Genomic DNA, 17,601 nt, shown 5'->3' with positions numbered 1-17,601 from the left:
AAGGGCGCGATTCTGCATCCTCACCCCGAGCTTTGGTCCCTACACGTATGGGCCATAAACGGGTACCCGCTAACCTCCCAAGAGGAGTGTTAGACACGATCGAGCAAGCTAGGGCTCCGTCTACTAGACGACTCTACGCTTCCAAATGGTCGGTGTTCTCTGGATGGTGTTCAGATCAAGGTCTGTCACCACTTCAGTGTGGAGAACCGGAGATTCTCTCCTTCTTGCAAGAGCTATTGGATAAGGGAAGAACCCCATCCACGCTCAAAGTCTATGTGGCTGCCATATCAGCGTTCGTTAATCCAACGCTTGGCCGTTCACTAGGCAGGAACGACCTGGTGGTCCGCTTCCTTAGAGGCGCCAGGAGGTTAAACCCTCCAAGGCCCCCCTCAGTCCCCGTTTGGGACCTTTCTACAGTGTTGAACGCTATGAAAGGGGCCCCTTTCGAGCCTATTCACTCAGTTGACATGAAACACCTGTCTTTCAAGACCGTGTTTCTTTTGGCTCTCGCTTCAGTGAAGCGTGTGGGAGACTTGCAAGCGCTCTCAGTGAGAGCTTCTTGTATGGAGTTCGGGCCAAACGACTCTGTAGTCGTATTGAAACCGAAGCATGGGTACGTGCCTAAGTCCCTCAACACACCGTTCAGGGCTCAGGTCATCTCCCTGTCGGCCCTGCCGGCCTCAGAGGACGGAAATAGCTCCCTTTGCCCGGTCAGGGCATTAAGAGCTTACGTGTCCCGCTCCGCTGTTTTTCGACAGACGGAGCAGCTCTTTGTTTCGTTCAGCGGACGCTCCAAGGGGCGAGCCGCGACGAAACAGAGTCTGTCTCGATGGGTAGTGGACGCCATTGCGCTAGCCTACGCATCTAGAGGTTTGGAATGCCCTTTGGGCATCAGAGCACATTCCACGAGAGGCATGGCCTCTTCATGGGCTTGGTATAGCGGAATCTCGTTACAAGATATCTGTATGGCGGCAGGCTGGGCCTCCCCGTCTACATTTATTAGGTTCTATAACCTAGAGGTTCCTGCGTTGCAGGCTAAACTGCTCTCGGTCTAGAAGACTATGTATTAGTGTCCTGCCCCGCGCTGCGGCCCAGGTCACTTCAATGTTAATATGTATAAGTGTTCCTGCCCCGCGATGCGGCCCAGGTCACTTCAATGTTTAATGTGTATAAGTGTTCCTGCCCCGCGCTGCGGCCCAGGTCACTTCAATGTTTAAGCATCACTCACTGACAATGTGTCCCATGAGCATGCTATTACCCCTCATATATATCTATATTTACATATATATGCTATTATGCCTTAAGAGGCACTACTATAAAGGGATGATGCTATTTAGCCGCTCTCCCTATACTTCTTGGGGTAGGCACTTGTATACCAGGGCGCGCGCGCCCTTAGGTGTCTGTGTCGGTCCAAGAGCACGCACAGCGTTTTACATGGGGTTCCCGTAGCGTTCTTCGACGCAGTACGAGAGAACTCTACGTAAGAGAACGTACTCGGTTACTAACGTAACCTCGGTTCTCTCTAGAAGAAGGAACGAGTACTGCGTCTCATGGCCGTGCGTGTCCGCGCTGCGTCGCTTCATTGACGAAAATCGGCGTGTTAGACAGCTATGCTCGTATTTATAGGCCTAGGCCACGCCTGTTTGGGCGGGAGGTGACGCAGAAGGGCGCGAAGCGTCCTCATTGGTCAGCGTCTCTGGCCTCGCATAGGCTGTGCTTTTCTGGCAGAGCAGCCAATGGGTGAGCTGTATTGCTCCGCCTAGGTTGTATGCTTCAGAAAAGCGTTTTACAATATTACAAAATTAAGGATTAATTTTAGGCTTCAATCTCGACAAAGAAATATCTTTCCCGTAGCGTTCTTTGACGCAGTACTCGTTCCCTCTTCTAGAGAGAACCGAGGTTACGTTAGTAACCGAGTACGTTTTAAATCCCATTTTATAACTCATGAGATCTCCAACCGCGTAGTCCTTCTCAGGACATGCAAATGACTGAAGTCTTGGATATCGAAGCAGCGCAGTTTGGTCCGAACAAAGTTGACCCAGGCACTGAACACAGACCTGCTTTTTGGGAAAAAGTGGACTCTGTGACCGGTTTTAACGGTGTTTTTGCACCCAGCACAAACGCAGTAATTAATCATCGTGAAAATACGCCTGCGTATACTAACTATCTAACTTAAATAACTAACTAACTAAATAAATAAATGTCCTAATCACTAATTCTCTCGCTCTATCACTCTTTTTTCAACAATTGACAATTATCAACACAGCTCAGCGACCTGGGGAGACGTCTCCCTCTTATGACGTCAAGCGATTCGTTTGGGGGGAGGAGCAGTTTTAAGTGAGGCACTGAAAATAACGAACTTTTTCATCTTATATTCTGCCTTTAGGTATCGAAAAACATACAAAACAATACATCAACTTTTCAAAACATGTTTAATGTTATTTCTTTTCTACCAATGATTTCCTCATCCAAATGTACTTTTATTTACTTTTATTTTTGTTAATTCATTAAAATGTATCTAAAATTCTTGAGTCGTTTATTAACAGTTCACACGTATTAAACCAGTGGATGTAACATAATAAAATGTGTTTTCTGTGGGGCGGAAGATGGTGGGTGCTGGATGAAATAGTTAATCTGTGGTTTGTAACAGTGTTAGTGTGGATTAGGACATGTATCTGCAGGATCAGATGGGGACATTGTGGTGGAGTGCTGGAGCCTCTGCCTGCTTCATTAAAGTGCATCATAGACTTCTGTAAAACAGCCATTTGAAAGAAGAAGAAAAATCACTTCCATACGGGCTTAGGGTTAGGGTCTCTCCTTTGCACACTTTAATTTTCTCATCCTATTCGGGTATCAGATATATAATTTTATTGTACTAATGTCATTTATTTTAATGTTTTTTATTTTGATGTTTTGTGTGCGTGCCTGCGTGCGTGCATGCGTGTGGGAGAGAGAGAGAGAGAGAGAGAGAGAGAGAGAGAGAGAGAGAGAGAGAGAGAGAGAGAGAGAGAGAGAGAGAGAGAGAGAGAGAGAGAGAGAGAGAGAGAGAGAGAGAGAGAGAGAGAGAGAGAGAGAGAGAGAGAGAGAGATTACACGTCTCACTGTATTAGGCTACTCCCAGTGTCTAAATCAGATTTACTCAGACATTATTACCACATTGATTCCTCAACGAGACATTATTAGGAGCCTCAGATTAACAACTTCAGCCCCCCAGGGTCATTAAAAGTGCTAGTTTGGCAATTTATGCCCACCAGTAAACCTCCACAATTACATACTTTTTTAAGCCACAAAAAAATGTTCATGGACAAAACAAATGTATTATTTTTATGTCAAAATTATTGTGAATTTCAGGATTCCTATTGGAATCGTATTATTTTGATCTAATAATCAATTAAATAATGTGAACATTTTCAAGACTATTATTATTATTTACATTTTACAGTTTGTACTACAGTCTCGCTATGGATAGTTGAAAGGATACTGTACGTTTATAAGATTTTCTTTTGGGTATTGTTCTAAACTACAGTAAGATCTACATTAGTTTATGTTAGAAATAATAAAATCGCATTAGCATTCTTTGGGATTAGTTCAAAATTATGATAGCAATTTCAATAGGAAGGATTTCCTGACTGGTGATGTTAAATTGAATGTGGTTAATTTATCGTTTCAGGTCATCAAGACAGAAACTTCTGATATAAGTAATAGTTATAGATGCTTGTACAATTTGTTTTTTTAAAGAACGTTAAGAAACACTAAAACGACTAACAATCCATCATGATCACCACATTTCTTTCTTTCTTTCTCTTTTCTTTCTTTCTTTCTTTCTTTCTTTCTTTCTTTCTTTCTTTCTTTCTTTCTTTCTTTCTTTCTTTCTTTCTTTCTTTCTTTCTTTCTTTCTTACTATTATAATTGTTCCACATAGGCCTACTTGTACTGTTTCTTTATAGAATCTGACCATTACATTGAAGAGTCAGAGCTGATGTTTGAGTCAGTGCACTAGGTGGCAGCATGGAATGACTCTATGATCAGTGTGAACCTCATGAGCTCATCGCTTATAACCAGGCCTGCTTGCTCTATGAATATTATAATGAAAACTGGTCTGCTATTAGTCATGTCAAACATATATATATATATGTGTGTGTGTGTGTGTGTGTGTGTGTGTGTGTGTGTGTGTGTGTGTGTGTGTGTGTGTGTGTGTGTGTGTGTGTGTGTGTGTGTGTGTGTGTGTGTGTGGTGATGAGTCATGTGGTTAAACAAGAACATCGGAAAATTCAAGTTCATTTATATAAAAAAAAAATTACATTTTACATTTCTTAGTTGGAATTTTATTTTTGTGCTTTGGATATCGACTTTTTATGCCCTAAGATGGGTTTGTAACAGTCTTGGTCTAAAAAAATACTTTTTTTCTATTGTTAGTTCTATAATTGTCTTCTGAACAGCTTAGAACTTTATTGGAGGAATCAAACAAGATTTTACTAAGTGTGCTCCTCATTTGACAGTTTCATCATTTTCAGAAAAAGTGTAAAAACGACAGAGAGAAAGATGGGATGGAGGGGGATTTGGAGCAGGGGGTCAGAGGGGGGAGGGCTGGGGCGCTGTTAGTGACAATCAGCTCCAAAGTGGCTCTCACACCAAACACAAGCTCTCGTACTGACACATACACACTCATGGCAGGAATCAATCAGTCAGTCATTAACTCAGGATGTGTGTGAGCTGTCCACATGAACACACGGTAAGAACATATGGACTTTTAACACATTTATTCCTCTGTCTCTCTCTAAAGTCATGCTAGTTTTATCCTCTTTATGATATTTTTTCCATGTCGTTCTTACTCCACTCTCAAATCCTCTCGTTTCATACTTTATCTTCTGTTCTATTCTTGCTATGAAAGTAAAGACCATCTGAAGCCACTTGAAGGTCATTCTCTACAGTAACGATTTAAACAATGATTGTAAGAAACTTTAAACATGGTTTTAAAAGTTGATTGACTGTCACAGGACTGTAAATGCTAAAGTAATTAAAGCTATAGTTACAAATTAATGTTCAGTTTATAATTAAGATGAATATTTTTTTCTTCATAATATTATTTGTAGATTTTTAATAGTAAATAACTAACAGTTTTAGTAGTTTATAATCGAGCTTAATTCAAATAAGTCTTGCTAAATATGAAGTGACTTTTTGAAAAAACTTTTTGAAAAAAAAATAGCTTCAGTACATAAAATATATGTGTTTAGTTAATAAAATATAGAATCCTGCATAATCTCAAGATGTTTCAGTACAAAAATGCTTTCAACTGTTTTATCTTCATATTTGTTATTTTAGATTTTTAGTAAATGTAGTTTATGGTCTAACCATTTAAGTGTGTCTTTTTGCTCGTTACTGTATTAAAACAAAAAAAAATTACTGTAAATGTAACTTTTTGTACATTTCAACAAGTGGAATGTCAGTTCCAAAAAATGATGCCTACATTTTCAGTTTCTAGCACAAAATGCTTTGAATAGTTGTTGTTGTGTTTAGTTGTCTGTGTCTATAATGAAAGTACTTTGAACAATGTTTTATGAGTCCTCACAAAATTCTGAATTATTGTGAATTCTGAAAACAAAATTATTGTTTTAGTTGTACATTATAACACTTATGTTAAGGAGCAGCCGTTCCGTGGAATGACTAGATTGATGGATTAAGATTATGGGATTGGATTTAGGCCTTTCCTCTATTAATCTCAAACTGTTTGCAACCCACACATCAACATGATTCATAATTAGCCAATAAATGAGTTGCCATATATCACAAAGGTTCTGTAATATTTCATAAAAACAGGTTTAAAGCCAGATGTCGATGATTCATTTCTTACATTGTTTTATATTTTATTCTTTAACAAATGTGTCACTATTAGCCTTTATCGTAATATCAAGCCAGTTGGATTTTTTTGAAACTTCTTGTCTCTTATCTCACCAGCCCTTCAACCAAAAGTATGTTAGTTAGTCAGAGATTATCATACAGTACCTGCACTATATGGAGTTGAAATTAAAATCTCTAAAGGCACGTTGACGTTTTAATCTAGACTTTAATTCTGATCCCCAACAACAATCTGCATAAACTCATGACAGTACAACAAATACTATGGATGTATGAATGGCCCTAATGGTCCTAAAAAATAAGCTTTAAAAAAGCAAACAAGCGTTTTGGGAACGTTGTGGTGAAATATGATCTGAACATCTAAAAAAAAAAAAAAGATTTAATCCAAACCGTCTGTAATTTAGTATGATTTAAGGAGCTACTGTATTAATGGAGCCGTCTGTGGCTGTCTACTCACTATTTTCTCTCTTTCTTTCCCTCTGCCAGTTTCAGATGATAAAACGGGAAGCCCTTCAATTCAAAGAAACAATAATTTAAACAATTTGGCACATTATTGTTTCTTTGTCTGTGTAACAATCGAAGTCTGTTGTTGAGCGCCTTTAAAACTGAAAGACAACAACAACTTCCTGTTGCTATGTCTTCGTCTCTCCCACTGCCCTCTCTGCCTCCGAGCCCCCTGGCCATGGAGTATCTCAACGACTTCGACCTGCTCAAGTTTGAAGTGAAGCCAGACACACCTCCGCCTCCTCAAACCTGCCTATACCCCAAACCAGGCCTCCATCAGGAGATGACCGGGTCCCCGTATGCTCCTTGCCCTCCTCCTGACTCCAGCCTGAGCTCCAGCCCCTACACTTCACTTCCTCCATCACCCACACTCAGTGACGGACACCCACCGCCATCTGCATCCTCCTCTTCCTCTTCTCTCTCTTTCCCGCTGTCCATCTCCACTGGATACATTTCGGGCCAGAGCTCCGGCTCTCAAGGGAACCTGGACGGGAGCCCAGCAGCTGGAGGCCCCGCACCATGTTCAAACCCCACCTCACTGGAGGATCTGCTCTGGTTGGCTGCACTGCAGCAGCAGTTCGGTGGGGAGCCCGGAGGCGCTGCGTCCCTGCTGGGAGCCCTTGGAGGAGTGCCGGAGCGAGGGGACCGGGATCGAGGAGGGTTTCTGGGATGTGAGGATGCAGTGGAGGCCCTGCTAAACTCTGCTGCTGCTGCAGTGAATTCACAGGTATGATCTAAGATATTTGAACCACAAATTTGTTTGTGTGTCAGGCCGAAGCACGTGAAAACGTGAATTAGCTTTTTGCAGGATGTTTTTGCATTGAAAAAACAGAGCTCAAAAGAATGTAACAGATCAGGGTTCTCAACACTTGACATGCCATCTTATTCTGGCGCCCTGCATAAAAATGGCCTTTTAAGGTGGGGTGTTTGTCCAAATGTGAAATTTTCATTATAATCTCTTTGTAATGTGCTCTTTGTAATCTCTTTGCATTTCCTCTGGTCTTTCACTCTCAGTTCCCAGTTATGTCTCAGAGTTCGAGCAGCAGTCACATGGGTGACTCCAGCAGTGATAGCGGGGCTGACGTTGTTCTTAACAAGCCGTCAGACATGTGTCACCGCCCTATACTGGTCGTTTCTTCCACCCCTCCATCTCTTTCCAATCTCAACACATCGACCAGTCCCTTCTCACAACCCCTCAGTCCACAGAGCCGCCTCCATCACCCACACCATTCAATGCAAGGCCATTATCATCATCATCACCATCATCATCATCTGCAACTCTCTCAGGTACTTGCAGTCACCAATTTATCCTCCAAAAACTTTGTCAACACAATCACATACTCAACAGTACCAAAGTATTTTCTCCATATGCTCCATATGCTAAAAGCCATATGCTTTTAGGCCACATCACAACATTTTGTTTTTTTAGAAAAAATATATTTGAAAATCATCTTTTGAGGGACCAAAGAACTACAGTACATGCCCCATAAAGCACTGTTATGATTTAATCAAACCAGTCTGTATCTTTTTTTATGTATCATCAACAAACACCACTATGATAAGACTCTAATGCTACAAAATATGAATGCTAATGGCTAATGCCACTTCCCCATTATATATGTTAAATATTTAATTAACATAAGATAAAGAAATCACTGTATCGGTTGAGTGGCTGCAATGAAGCGCACAATGATATAATCCAACTAGAACAATCTTTAATTACAAATATACAGAATAAACAGGACCGCAAACAAACGTAAACGAGACCGAACACTGAACAGAAAGATCTCAGGGCTTAAATACACGTGGAGAGGAAATCAGCTGAAAAGAAACATGTGCGTGGAACTAATGAACAACTAAGGAAACTAACTGGAACACAGAACACTGGCAAAACGGTAACAAAGTACTGAATCAAAACGAACCCTAAAACAGTGAAACTAAACAAACTAAACATAACCCTGAAAATCACAGAATGTTAAAAGAATGCAAAGTCTGATATCCGCATCCACCAGTAATACTAATTTGTACGATTTTTTGTTATACAAACATCCTTTGTGAAAATAAGTAAACTTTAACATACTTTAATTATATATATATATATATATATATAATTTATTAAGGACATAATATACTTTAAAAGAATATACTTAAGAATATACCTAACTGAATGTAAATGAACTATATTATAGTTAAATGTACGTGCAGTTAGCTGAACTTTTATATGCTTTTTTTTGACCCACTTACTGTAAGTTTCTTCTATTGTCTTTGAAATGTAGTTAAAGTGTACTATACACTGTCCAACGGTTGTTCTAACACTTTTTAGCTAACTTTACTTAATGTCTTAACTTAATTGTAAAAATATAGTAATCTGTACTATTCTCATAATATGCCTTGTTTACTCAGAAAACCCAAGTTAAGATTAATTGATTGGTTTGAGTTAGCCTGGCTAACGCCAGACCCAATTCTCGTTGAGACTTGGGTCTGGGAACCACATGTGCATTTTCTCGTATTTGAGGCGTGGTTTACGAATGCCCGGCGCCGTTTATTGGGTGCTAAGAATGTCTATCAAATGCGCCTGTACGTAGCTCATAGCCAATCGTTTCCATTATCCAGATGACGTATGTAGAGTGACAGAAATTAGACAAGGAAGAAGACGATGGGTAAGATATTTTGTGTAAACAATGACGTTCAGCGACTATTGCCGTTTGTGCAAGATAAACATGAGGGTCGAAGGTATATATGGATATAAACAAACTGCTTAGTTGTGTCGCATAGATGTCGTCATCGTCTTGCTGCTCCCTCCCCGTTCTGTGATTGGTTCCCTAGATGAGGCGAAAATCTGGTCCATGGTATCCAGACTGCCTTTCAGCGTGAATAAAATCGCGCTGCGCAAAGGCAGTATGGGGAAACCCAGGCTAGGTTTGAGTACCATTTTCAAGCAATTCTTAATAGACCTTTCTCTCATTTCCTCCACTTCTGCTGTTATCTTTCTCTGGTTGCATTCACTCATTTCTCATAGTCATCTTGAATGTTGAGTTGTCAATACAACTGAAACATTTGAGAGAACATCACAAAAGATGACTTCATAAATTGATGTTAATTTTCCCAAAATGTTTTAGTTTGAACTGCGCAGTGTATTGATACAGCGATGCAACAATAAATCACAGTTATTTGGTTTCAAATGAAGGGTAGAAATATCTAGAATGCTTTTAAATAGAACTAAATCATTCTATTCTATAATCAAATCTAGTCTTTTTTCCATGTAAATTCAATAAGAAAGTGTTGGTGCACCTGCCTTGTTTCACAAAGTTATATTGTGGTGAAGTATGTTGAAAGCAGTTTAATGGATAGGACTGGTGGATGTCTGCCTCTAAATGTGGAGCAGCGCTATCAGATTATGGTAATATCTACTATTATTGTGATGTAATCCTGATCAATGTCACTTACACTCAGTCAGATTATGCTGTATGGAAATGTAATGCCAAAATCACACATGCACAAAGACGCTCACATAATCTATAGGCTAAACTATGTACTACACAAAGCTCATACATTTTTGATTTTCCATTATCATATTATCCAAAGGTTGTCATGAGAAAGATTAGTATTCATTTGTAAGATTTTATTGAAAGAAAACTATTTTTAGAAAAAAAAGCAAGCCTGAAGGTCCATCCCAACTGGTTTGTAAGAAGATCGTATGGAGACGTACAAATGAGATTACAAATGAGATTAGTACGAATTCATGCGACCAATTCAATTGGCCAAAACGTAAAACAATTACAAATTCCATGAGAGTGTTAATATTATCACAACATGATTTAACATGAATAAATCATCATAAGTCATGTACTTTGCACAAACTTCCTTAGATCATTCAATATTTTACAGATTCATAATTAAAATTGTCAAGCTATTTTCAAAAGAAATTTGTCTCCACTGTTTCAATCGCAACCAAAACTACTTCACTTAAAACAAATAAATGAATGAATAAAACAAGCGTATAGTAATGGAATATGAACTTGCTCAGCCTTATCCTTAGCCAACCTCAGACTACCACAGGTTTTCTTGTTATTACTGGTTTTTGTATCGTCATGATGTTTCCCGATGTTCATATCAACTGGTTTGAACACAGTTCTAGTAGTGACACAAAAGCCACAAGGCAAACCAAATTAAATAAATGATACTTCTATATGACTGTGCTGTTTTCATCAGACTGTACAATTCAAGCGCTCACTGTAAACCCGAATAAGTTGTCAGAACTCAAAACATTTAAGGCAATCAATTGCCTCAAAATTTTTAAGTTCTGAAATTCAAAGTTTAAGGAAGCAGAACTAGCAGATTTTTATTTTGTACTTAAACATTTCAAGTTAAGAACAATTAAAATGCTTGAGTAGTACATTAATTCATACAATTAACTTAAAACTTTCATGTAATCTCAATGTGAACCCTTTTATTAGTATAAACTTAGTTAGCTTTAACAAGCTAATCTGCTAACATACTAATTTGCTAACATATTAGCAATAGTATGTTATACAGAAGCACTTGCTGTATGAGCGCACAATATAAAGGTAATATTTGCTCTCAAATCAAGCTGCATGCACCACTTGTCACCATAATGGTAACTATCCTAAAACCAACATTAACAGACATTTTTCTAAATTAGTTTAACAAAACATTAATCACTACTAAATCTCCCACTTAACATTAATCTTACACAAAAAAAACACACATTATATTACACTTAATTTTAGCATTTACTCTCCCTTTTGAGTTCCATCGGCAAAGCATGCTGGGAAATAGACATCCCAGCCTTTTCAGTTAAACTTAAGTTTGTTTAAATTAAATTAAATAATTTCATAAAACTCATAACTATGAAACAGTTCAGTTTACTTAAATACTCATAAAAGTTAATTTGACTGAACTAATTAGTTTACTTTAAGCTTGTCTTACTCAAACCAATTAATTATTTTGAGCGTTTGGGTTTACAGTGCTGTGTACTATTCATTTCTCCTCCACCGTGAGTGTTTGATGAAGCTTTAATTATCATGATCGCACGTTGTGTCCATTCTGTGACACATCTCTTTCTGTCTCTTTCTCTTTCAGTGTGGGGTGGATGAGCGTTTTTCTGATGAGCAGTTGGTAAGTCTGTCTGTGCGAGAGCTGAACAGACATTTGCGTGGAGTGAGCAAAGATGAGGTGGTCCGTTTGAAACAGAAAAGACGGACGCTGAAGAATCGAGGTTACGCCCAGTCCTGCCGTTACAAACGACTTCAGCACCGGCACGCGCTCGAGTCCGAGAAACATATTCTCACACAGCAGGTACACAACACACACCAAACACTGCAATATGACAAAACTGAGACACATACAACAAAAGTCAATTATGACACAGTAGCTCTCTTCCAAAACCTAGTCAGCTGCCTACGTTGACAGCATTTGACAAAATTATCAAATGAAACGTTCGCATAATGTTCTTAGAACATATTTCTGTTAGCTGGTTAGCAATAGGGAAGAAAAGTTCTGTTGATTGCCAACCTTTTAATGCAACACTCCATATGTCCTTTGCGAAGAAATCAATCCCAGAATCCATTGTAGTGAGCAAGGCAGCTCACTTGGTTTTGAAAAATTAGAAAGTTCTGTAACACTTACAAGATCCCATTAGTTAATGCATTAGGCTCTACCTAGCATTATCACAATACATATTTATTAATCTTTGTGGTAACACTTTATTTCGATTGTCCACTTTAGACATTCTACTAACTATAAGTAACTTTGCAGCTACATGTCAACTAACTGTCATTAGAGTATCAGTAGACTGTATGCTTAATATCTGCTCACACTTTATTTTGTTGGTTCCCCAACAGATATTCTACTGACTATATGTAACTTGGCAACTACAAGTCAACTTATTCTCCTAACCCGGACCCTAACACCCCATAACCTACCAGTCTACTGACAGTCTACTACAGCCTACTAATACTCTAATGAGAGTTAGTTGACATTTTGTTTAAAAGTTACATATAGTTAGTAGAATGTCTAAAATGGACTATCAAAATAAAGTGTAACCATCTTTGTTAATAATATTAACAAATACAAATACAACTTTTTATTTTAATAACGTATTAGTAAATTATGAAATACTCATTAACTAAGATTAATAAATGCTTTAGAAGTTTGTTAGTTCATGTTAACTCATATAACTAAAATTGAAACCTAGGTTCTTTCCCAATATTAATCAAAAGTATTTCAAATCTATTCTTTTGATTCCTCTAGCTGGAGCAGCTGCAGTGTGAGCTGTCTCGCGTGTTGAGAGAGCGAGACTCGTACAAAGCGCGTTACGAGAAGCTCGTCAGTTCGAACGAGACTCAGCCTTCCCATCCCAACACCTCGCCTTCTCCTACTCCTCCGGATTACTTTTTGTGACAAAATGAACATTGAACAGAAGAGAATGACAAGAGAGCTGAGGAAAGCAATGGGTGAAAGTAATTCAACAGAGCTGTGACTACAACTCAACTTAAAATAAGCTATTTAACCAAAGCAGGTTGATTGTGAGGTGGACCTGAGCCCTGGATTGGAATGCTGCTGCTGCTGATGGGATTGCGTTTTTGCCCATTGTGAGCTTGTATAACACCAACCTGATTTCATAAGCATTCATAGGTATTCGTGTTTAAAAAGGGGTTTGTAGCATGTGTATGTTTGGATGGACACTGAATATGTGCAGAACCAAAGAACTGACAGACAGTATTCAAAACATAAAGCATTTTACATATATAATGAATCCTCCACGGATAAGACTCTAAAGTTGTTCTTATGTAAACACATTTACATTTTAGATTCTGTTAATATTGATATTGTACAGATTTAGTGTCTAAACTACAAACATTTATGTGTGCACATTTTCTACTAATACCTATGAATGCGAATTTGATCACCCATGGTAGCACAAAAGATTTGCTATCCCTTTGTGTTGAGCTATTTGTCATGATGAGTTTAGTTCTTACGAGAGTTTCATTGGCATTCACCAAAATGACTGTTAGAGATATAAATCTATGCAAAACTGCTGGCATTTTGAGCAAGAGAGTAATGCATACAGAATCTATCATTATGTGTATAAGCCATCTGTGTGATATTTGCACTATAGGGGTTCGTAGTACCTATTGCAACACACTGTAAAACAATGCAATCAACAATCAAATATAAACACCATCGCTGCAAAAATGTCATGTTCATGCAAGTCAAGTGATGATCACCTCCTAACTTTGAGTGACTGTGTCTTTGGAAGTTACATTTTATGATCAAGTTAAGGGTGTAATTTTAATGTAACATCAAATTAATTTAGCAATTCACAGAGCTGGTCACTGTGGGTGATAGTAGACGCCTATCTAGAGCAGTGTTGACAGACGCAGATTTTTCTAGGAGGTTTACTTGGCCCGCCATAGGTCTATAAATTGACTTGGCTACAGTATTTCACTTATTTATTCACAGTATTTATTTATTGTTTGTAATGTAATAATTGTTTTCATTTGATAGTGTGTAATATCATTCATATTTTGTAGCAGGGTAAAAAATATAAAAATATTATATTCATTATGCTCCGTTTGTAGTGGTTTCTTATGAAATAAACATACTTTTACCATTTATGATTGCACAAAGCATTGTGGACTGTAGAACTGACTCATTGATGTGATGTGTGTCATACTTTTTTATGTTTTTATTTACTTATAATGTAAGTAAAGTTGTTTGAACCAAAAAACATAACTCATAGTACCAAATGACCATTTTCAACCCTGTTGGGGCTGCTTCTCCTTTTAGACTTCAAAGTAAACGCCCATTGTTCTGATTGACTTGCATATTTGGACTAAAATCCATAAATTGTATTTTTCTTGCCATTTAGCTATATTATACTTCATGCTGTACAACACTGTTCAAATAATGCTTTAGAGAGTATAGTAACAGAGTATTCTGTGTCCTGTGTCAAAAACTGCATACTTCCATACTACAATGTGAAAAAGTGTGTGTAAACCGTAAACAGTGTGTGAGAAACTTATTTAGCTCTTCTTTCGAGATTTTTAAGTGCGTTCCTGATGGACACTCTTGAATCCCATCAGACCATAATACCAATATAGCGGATGTAATACATCCAAATTGTATTCACACTACACGCATGAAAACTTTATAGAACAATTTATTTTAACTTTCACAAACTCATCATCATCCATCTTCTTCCGCTTATCCGGGGCTGGGTCGCGGGGGCAGCAGTCTAAGCAGAGATGCCCAGACTTCCCTCTCCCCAGACACTTCTTCCAGCTCTTCCGGGGGGACACCGAGGCATTCCCAGGCCAGCCGGGAGACATAATCCCTCCAGCGTGTCCTAGGTCTTCACCGGGGTCTCCTCCCGTTGGGACATGCCCGGAACACCTTCTCGGGAAGGCGTCCAGGAGGCATCCGGAACAGATACCCGAGAGATTCCCTCTCGATGTGGAGGAGCAGCAGCTCTGCTCTGAGCTCCTCCCGAGTGACCAAGCTCCTCACCCTATCTCTAAGGGATCGCCCAGCCACCCTGCGGAGAAAGCTCATTTCGGCCGCCTGTATTCGGGATCTTGACATTTTGGTCATGACCCACAGCTCATGACCATAGGTGAGAGTAGGAACGTAGATTGACCGGTAAATTGAGAGCTTCGCCTTGCAGCTCAGCTACTTCTTCACCACGACAGACCGGTACATCGACCGCATTACTGCAGAAGCTGCACCGATACGTCTGTTAAATTTCACGCTCCATCCTACCTTCACTCGTGAACAAGACCCCAATATACTTGAACTTCTCCACTTAAGGCAGGAACTCTCCACCAACCTGAAGTGGGCAAGCCACCCTTTTCCGACTGAGAACTGAGAAGGCAAATGGCCTCGGATTTGGAGGTGCTGAATCTCATCCCAGCTGCTTCACACTCGGCTGCAAACCGTCCCAGCGCATGCTGAAGGTCCTGGTCTGATGAGGCCAGCACGACAACATCATCCGCAAAAAGGAGATACGAAATCACGTGGTCCCCAAAACTGACACCCTCCGACCCCTGGCTGCGCCTAGAAATTCTGTCCATAAAAATTATGAACAGAACCGGCGACAAAGGGCAGCCCTGCCGGAGTCCAACATGCACCAGGAACAATTCTGACTGCCGGCAATGCGAACCAAGCTCCTGCTCCGGTCGTACAGGGAGCGGACAGCCCTTAGCAAAGGGCCCTGGACCCTATACTCCCAGAGCACCCTCCAGAGGATGCCGCAAGGGACACAGTCGAATGCCTTCTCCAAATCCACAAAGCACATGTGGATTGGTTGGGAAAACTCCCATGAACCCTACAGCACCCTGGAGAGGGTATAGAGCTGGTCCAGTGTTGCACGACCAGGACGAAAACCGCACTGTTCCTCCTGAATCTGGGGTCACAAACTAAGTTTATCAAATGTTGTTTGACAGTATGCAATTTCAGATGGAGTAGGAAGGGTTTGTAAATAATCAACAAAAGTTGGGGGCACCTGTAGGAATTATTAGCATTCATATCTAGAGGTCAAAACTTTATTCCAGTAAGGCCTTATTCAGAAATTAAGACAGGCAGCAAAAGTTTATTGCTTTTTTATTATTTCTGTGCATGCTATCTTTCCCACAGTGAGAATGAATTAGTCTTGCATTTGAGACATTAAACTTTAAATAAACTGTTTTGTCGCTTTAAATAGATATGGACTGTTTTCTTGCAGGCCAAAATCTTTATTATTTGCATTCAGTTTTTTTCCTTCCTCTGACTAAGAACTATTCAAATGTAATATAATGTATTCAGCCTTTATGCATTCACATAATTTTTTCAGGAAAGAAACAAAATAATATGTAATACATTTTTGAAATCACACAACTAAAAAAAGATACAACATATAATATGACACGGTATTTTAAAAAAAATCCCTTGCAAAAAAAGAAATGCACTTACTTACAGTTCCTAGGCAGAACCGATGGAAGGAGGAGCCAGGATGGAATCAGGAGCCCGACCGCCAAAGGTCACGGCGTGAAAGGAGGAGACCCAAGTGGAACCCAGGAGATGAAAGGCCTGGAGTGCAAAGCGAAACCGCAGGCATCTGTGACGTGGGTGGAGAAAGCGGGCTTTTCAGACCAGGGTGGAGTCGGTGTTACTGAGGACAATGGCGGAACCAGAGGAAAGGAGAGTCGAGGTGAAGCTGGAGATCCGGAAGTCCGAAGCGGTGTGACGATAGACCAAGGTGGGTCCAAAAGGGATGAGGAAGTCCAGCAAAGCCTGAGGGAAGACATACCATGGTGGAGCCTAGGGAGCATGGAGCTAGTGGAGCAGAAGGGCCATGGTGGAGTCTGGGGCTGAAAATCTCGAGGTGGAGCTGAGGGATCCTCAGACCAATGCGGAGTTGACAACCAGGAAGCCCAATGAGGTGGACTGAACCAGTGGTAATGAAGATGATTTGGGACTGGGCTGAACAAGTGGCATTGAAGGAGACTTGGGACTGGGCTGAACAAGCAGAGACAAAGGCAACTTGGGACTGGTCTGAGCCAGACGCAATGAACATGACTTCGAACTGGGCTGAACCAGTGGCAATGAAAACGACTTGGGACTGGGCTGAACCAGTGGTGGCGAAGGAGACAGGAGACTGGATGGGACCAGTGGAGACTGGAGACCTTGAAACATGACATCATCCAGAAAATAAAATAATTATTAATTGGGTGATCAAGCTCAGTGAGCACACTTGGGCGATGGGAGTATGGGTGGGGCTCTAATCCATGCAGCCGAACTCTACTAATATGCCCTCAGTGATGGACACTGGTGCCGGCTAATGCACCTGGTCTGAATCTGCAATGGGCTCGGGGTCCAGGACGGAATTTACCTCAGCATTTGCTCTGGCTTTGACTTCGTGGCGGGCTCAGGCTCTGAGTCTGCGGTGGGCTCTGGCTACTGGTCCGCTCTGGGCATGGCTGAAGGTTGGCTGGGCCCTGAGTCCATGGTGGAATCGGGACTGGAGATGTCCTCCTCTGCGGGGCAGGTCAGTGGAGATCCACACTTAACCAGCACCCACTCCACATAAGCAGTGAAGCTTTCTTGAGGATCTTCCACGGGCAGGAGTGCCCGTGACTGCTCATTGGGGCTGGTGTTACAGAACGTCAGTGTAGTTGAATCCAAGAACGATGCGTGATGCAGAATGAACAATACAAACTTTAATGAACACTGAGAGAAATC

The 17,601-nt window shown here is 40.3% G+C and overlaps 1 protein-coding gene across 1 annotated transcript; it reads left to right on the top strand.

Moving 5' to 3' along the window:
* The first annotated feature begins 4,628 nt into the window (after positions 1-4,628).
* On the top strand, positions 4,629-14,107 carry nrl (neural retina leucine zipper). Its single transcript, XM_079584059.1, has 5 exons — positions 4,629-4,732; positions 6,343-7,087; positions 7,375-7,647; positions 11,464-11,679; positions 12,634-14,107. Exons 2-5 carry the CDS (start codon positions 6,491-6,493, stop codon positions 12,781-12,783), a joined length of 1,236 nt encoding a protein of 411 aa, XP_079440185.1. The 5' UTR covers positions 4,629-4,732; positions 6,343-6,490; the 3' UTR covers positions 12,784-14,107.
* Positions 14,108-17,601: the final 3,494 nt, after the last annotated feature.

Source organism: Phoxinus phoxinus, assembly GCF_949152265.1.
Source record: "Phoxinus phoxinus genome assembly, chromosome: 16".
NCBI lineage: Eukaryota > Metazoa > Chordata > Actinopteri > Cypriniformes > Leuciscidae > Phoxinus > Phoxinus phoxinus.
Note: the sequence above shows the minus strand (reverse complement) of the source record. Positions and strands in the feature narration are given on the sequence as shown.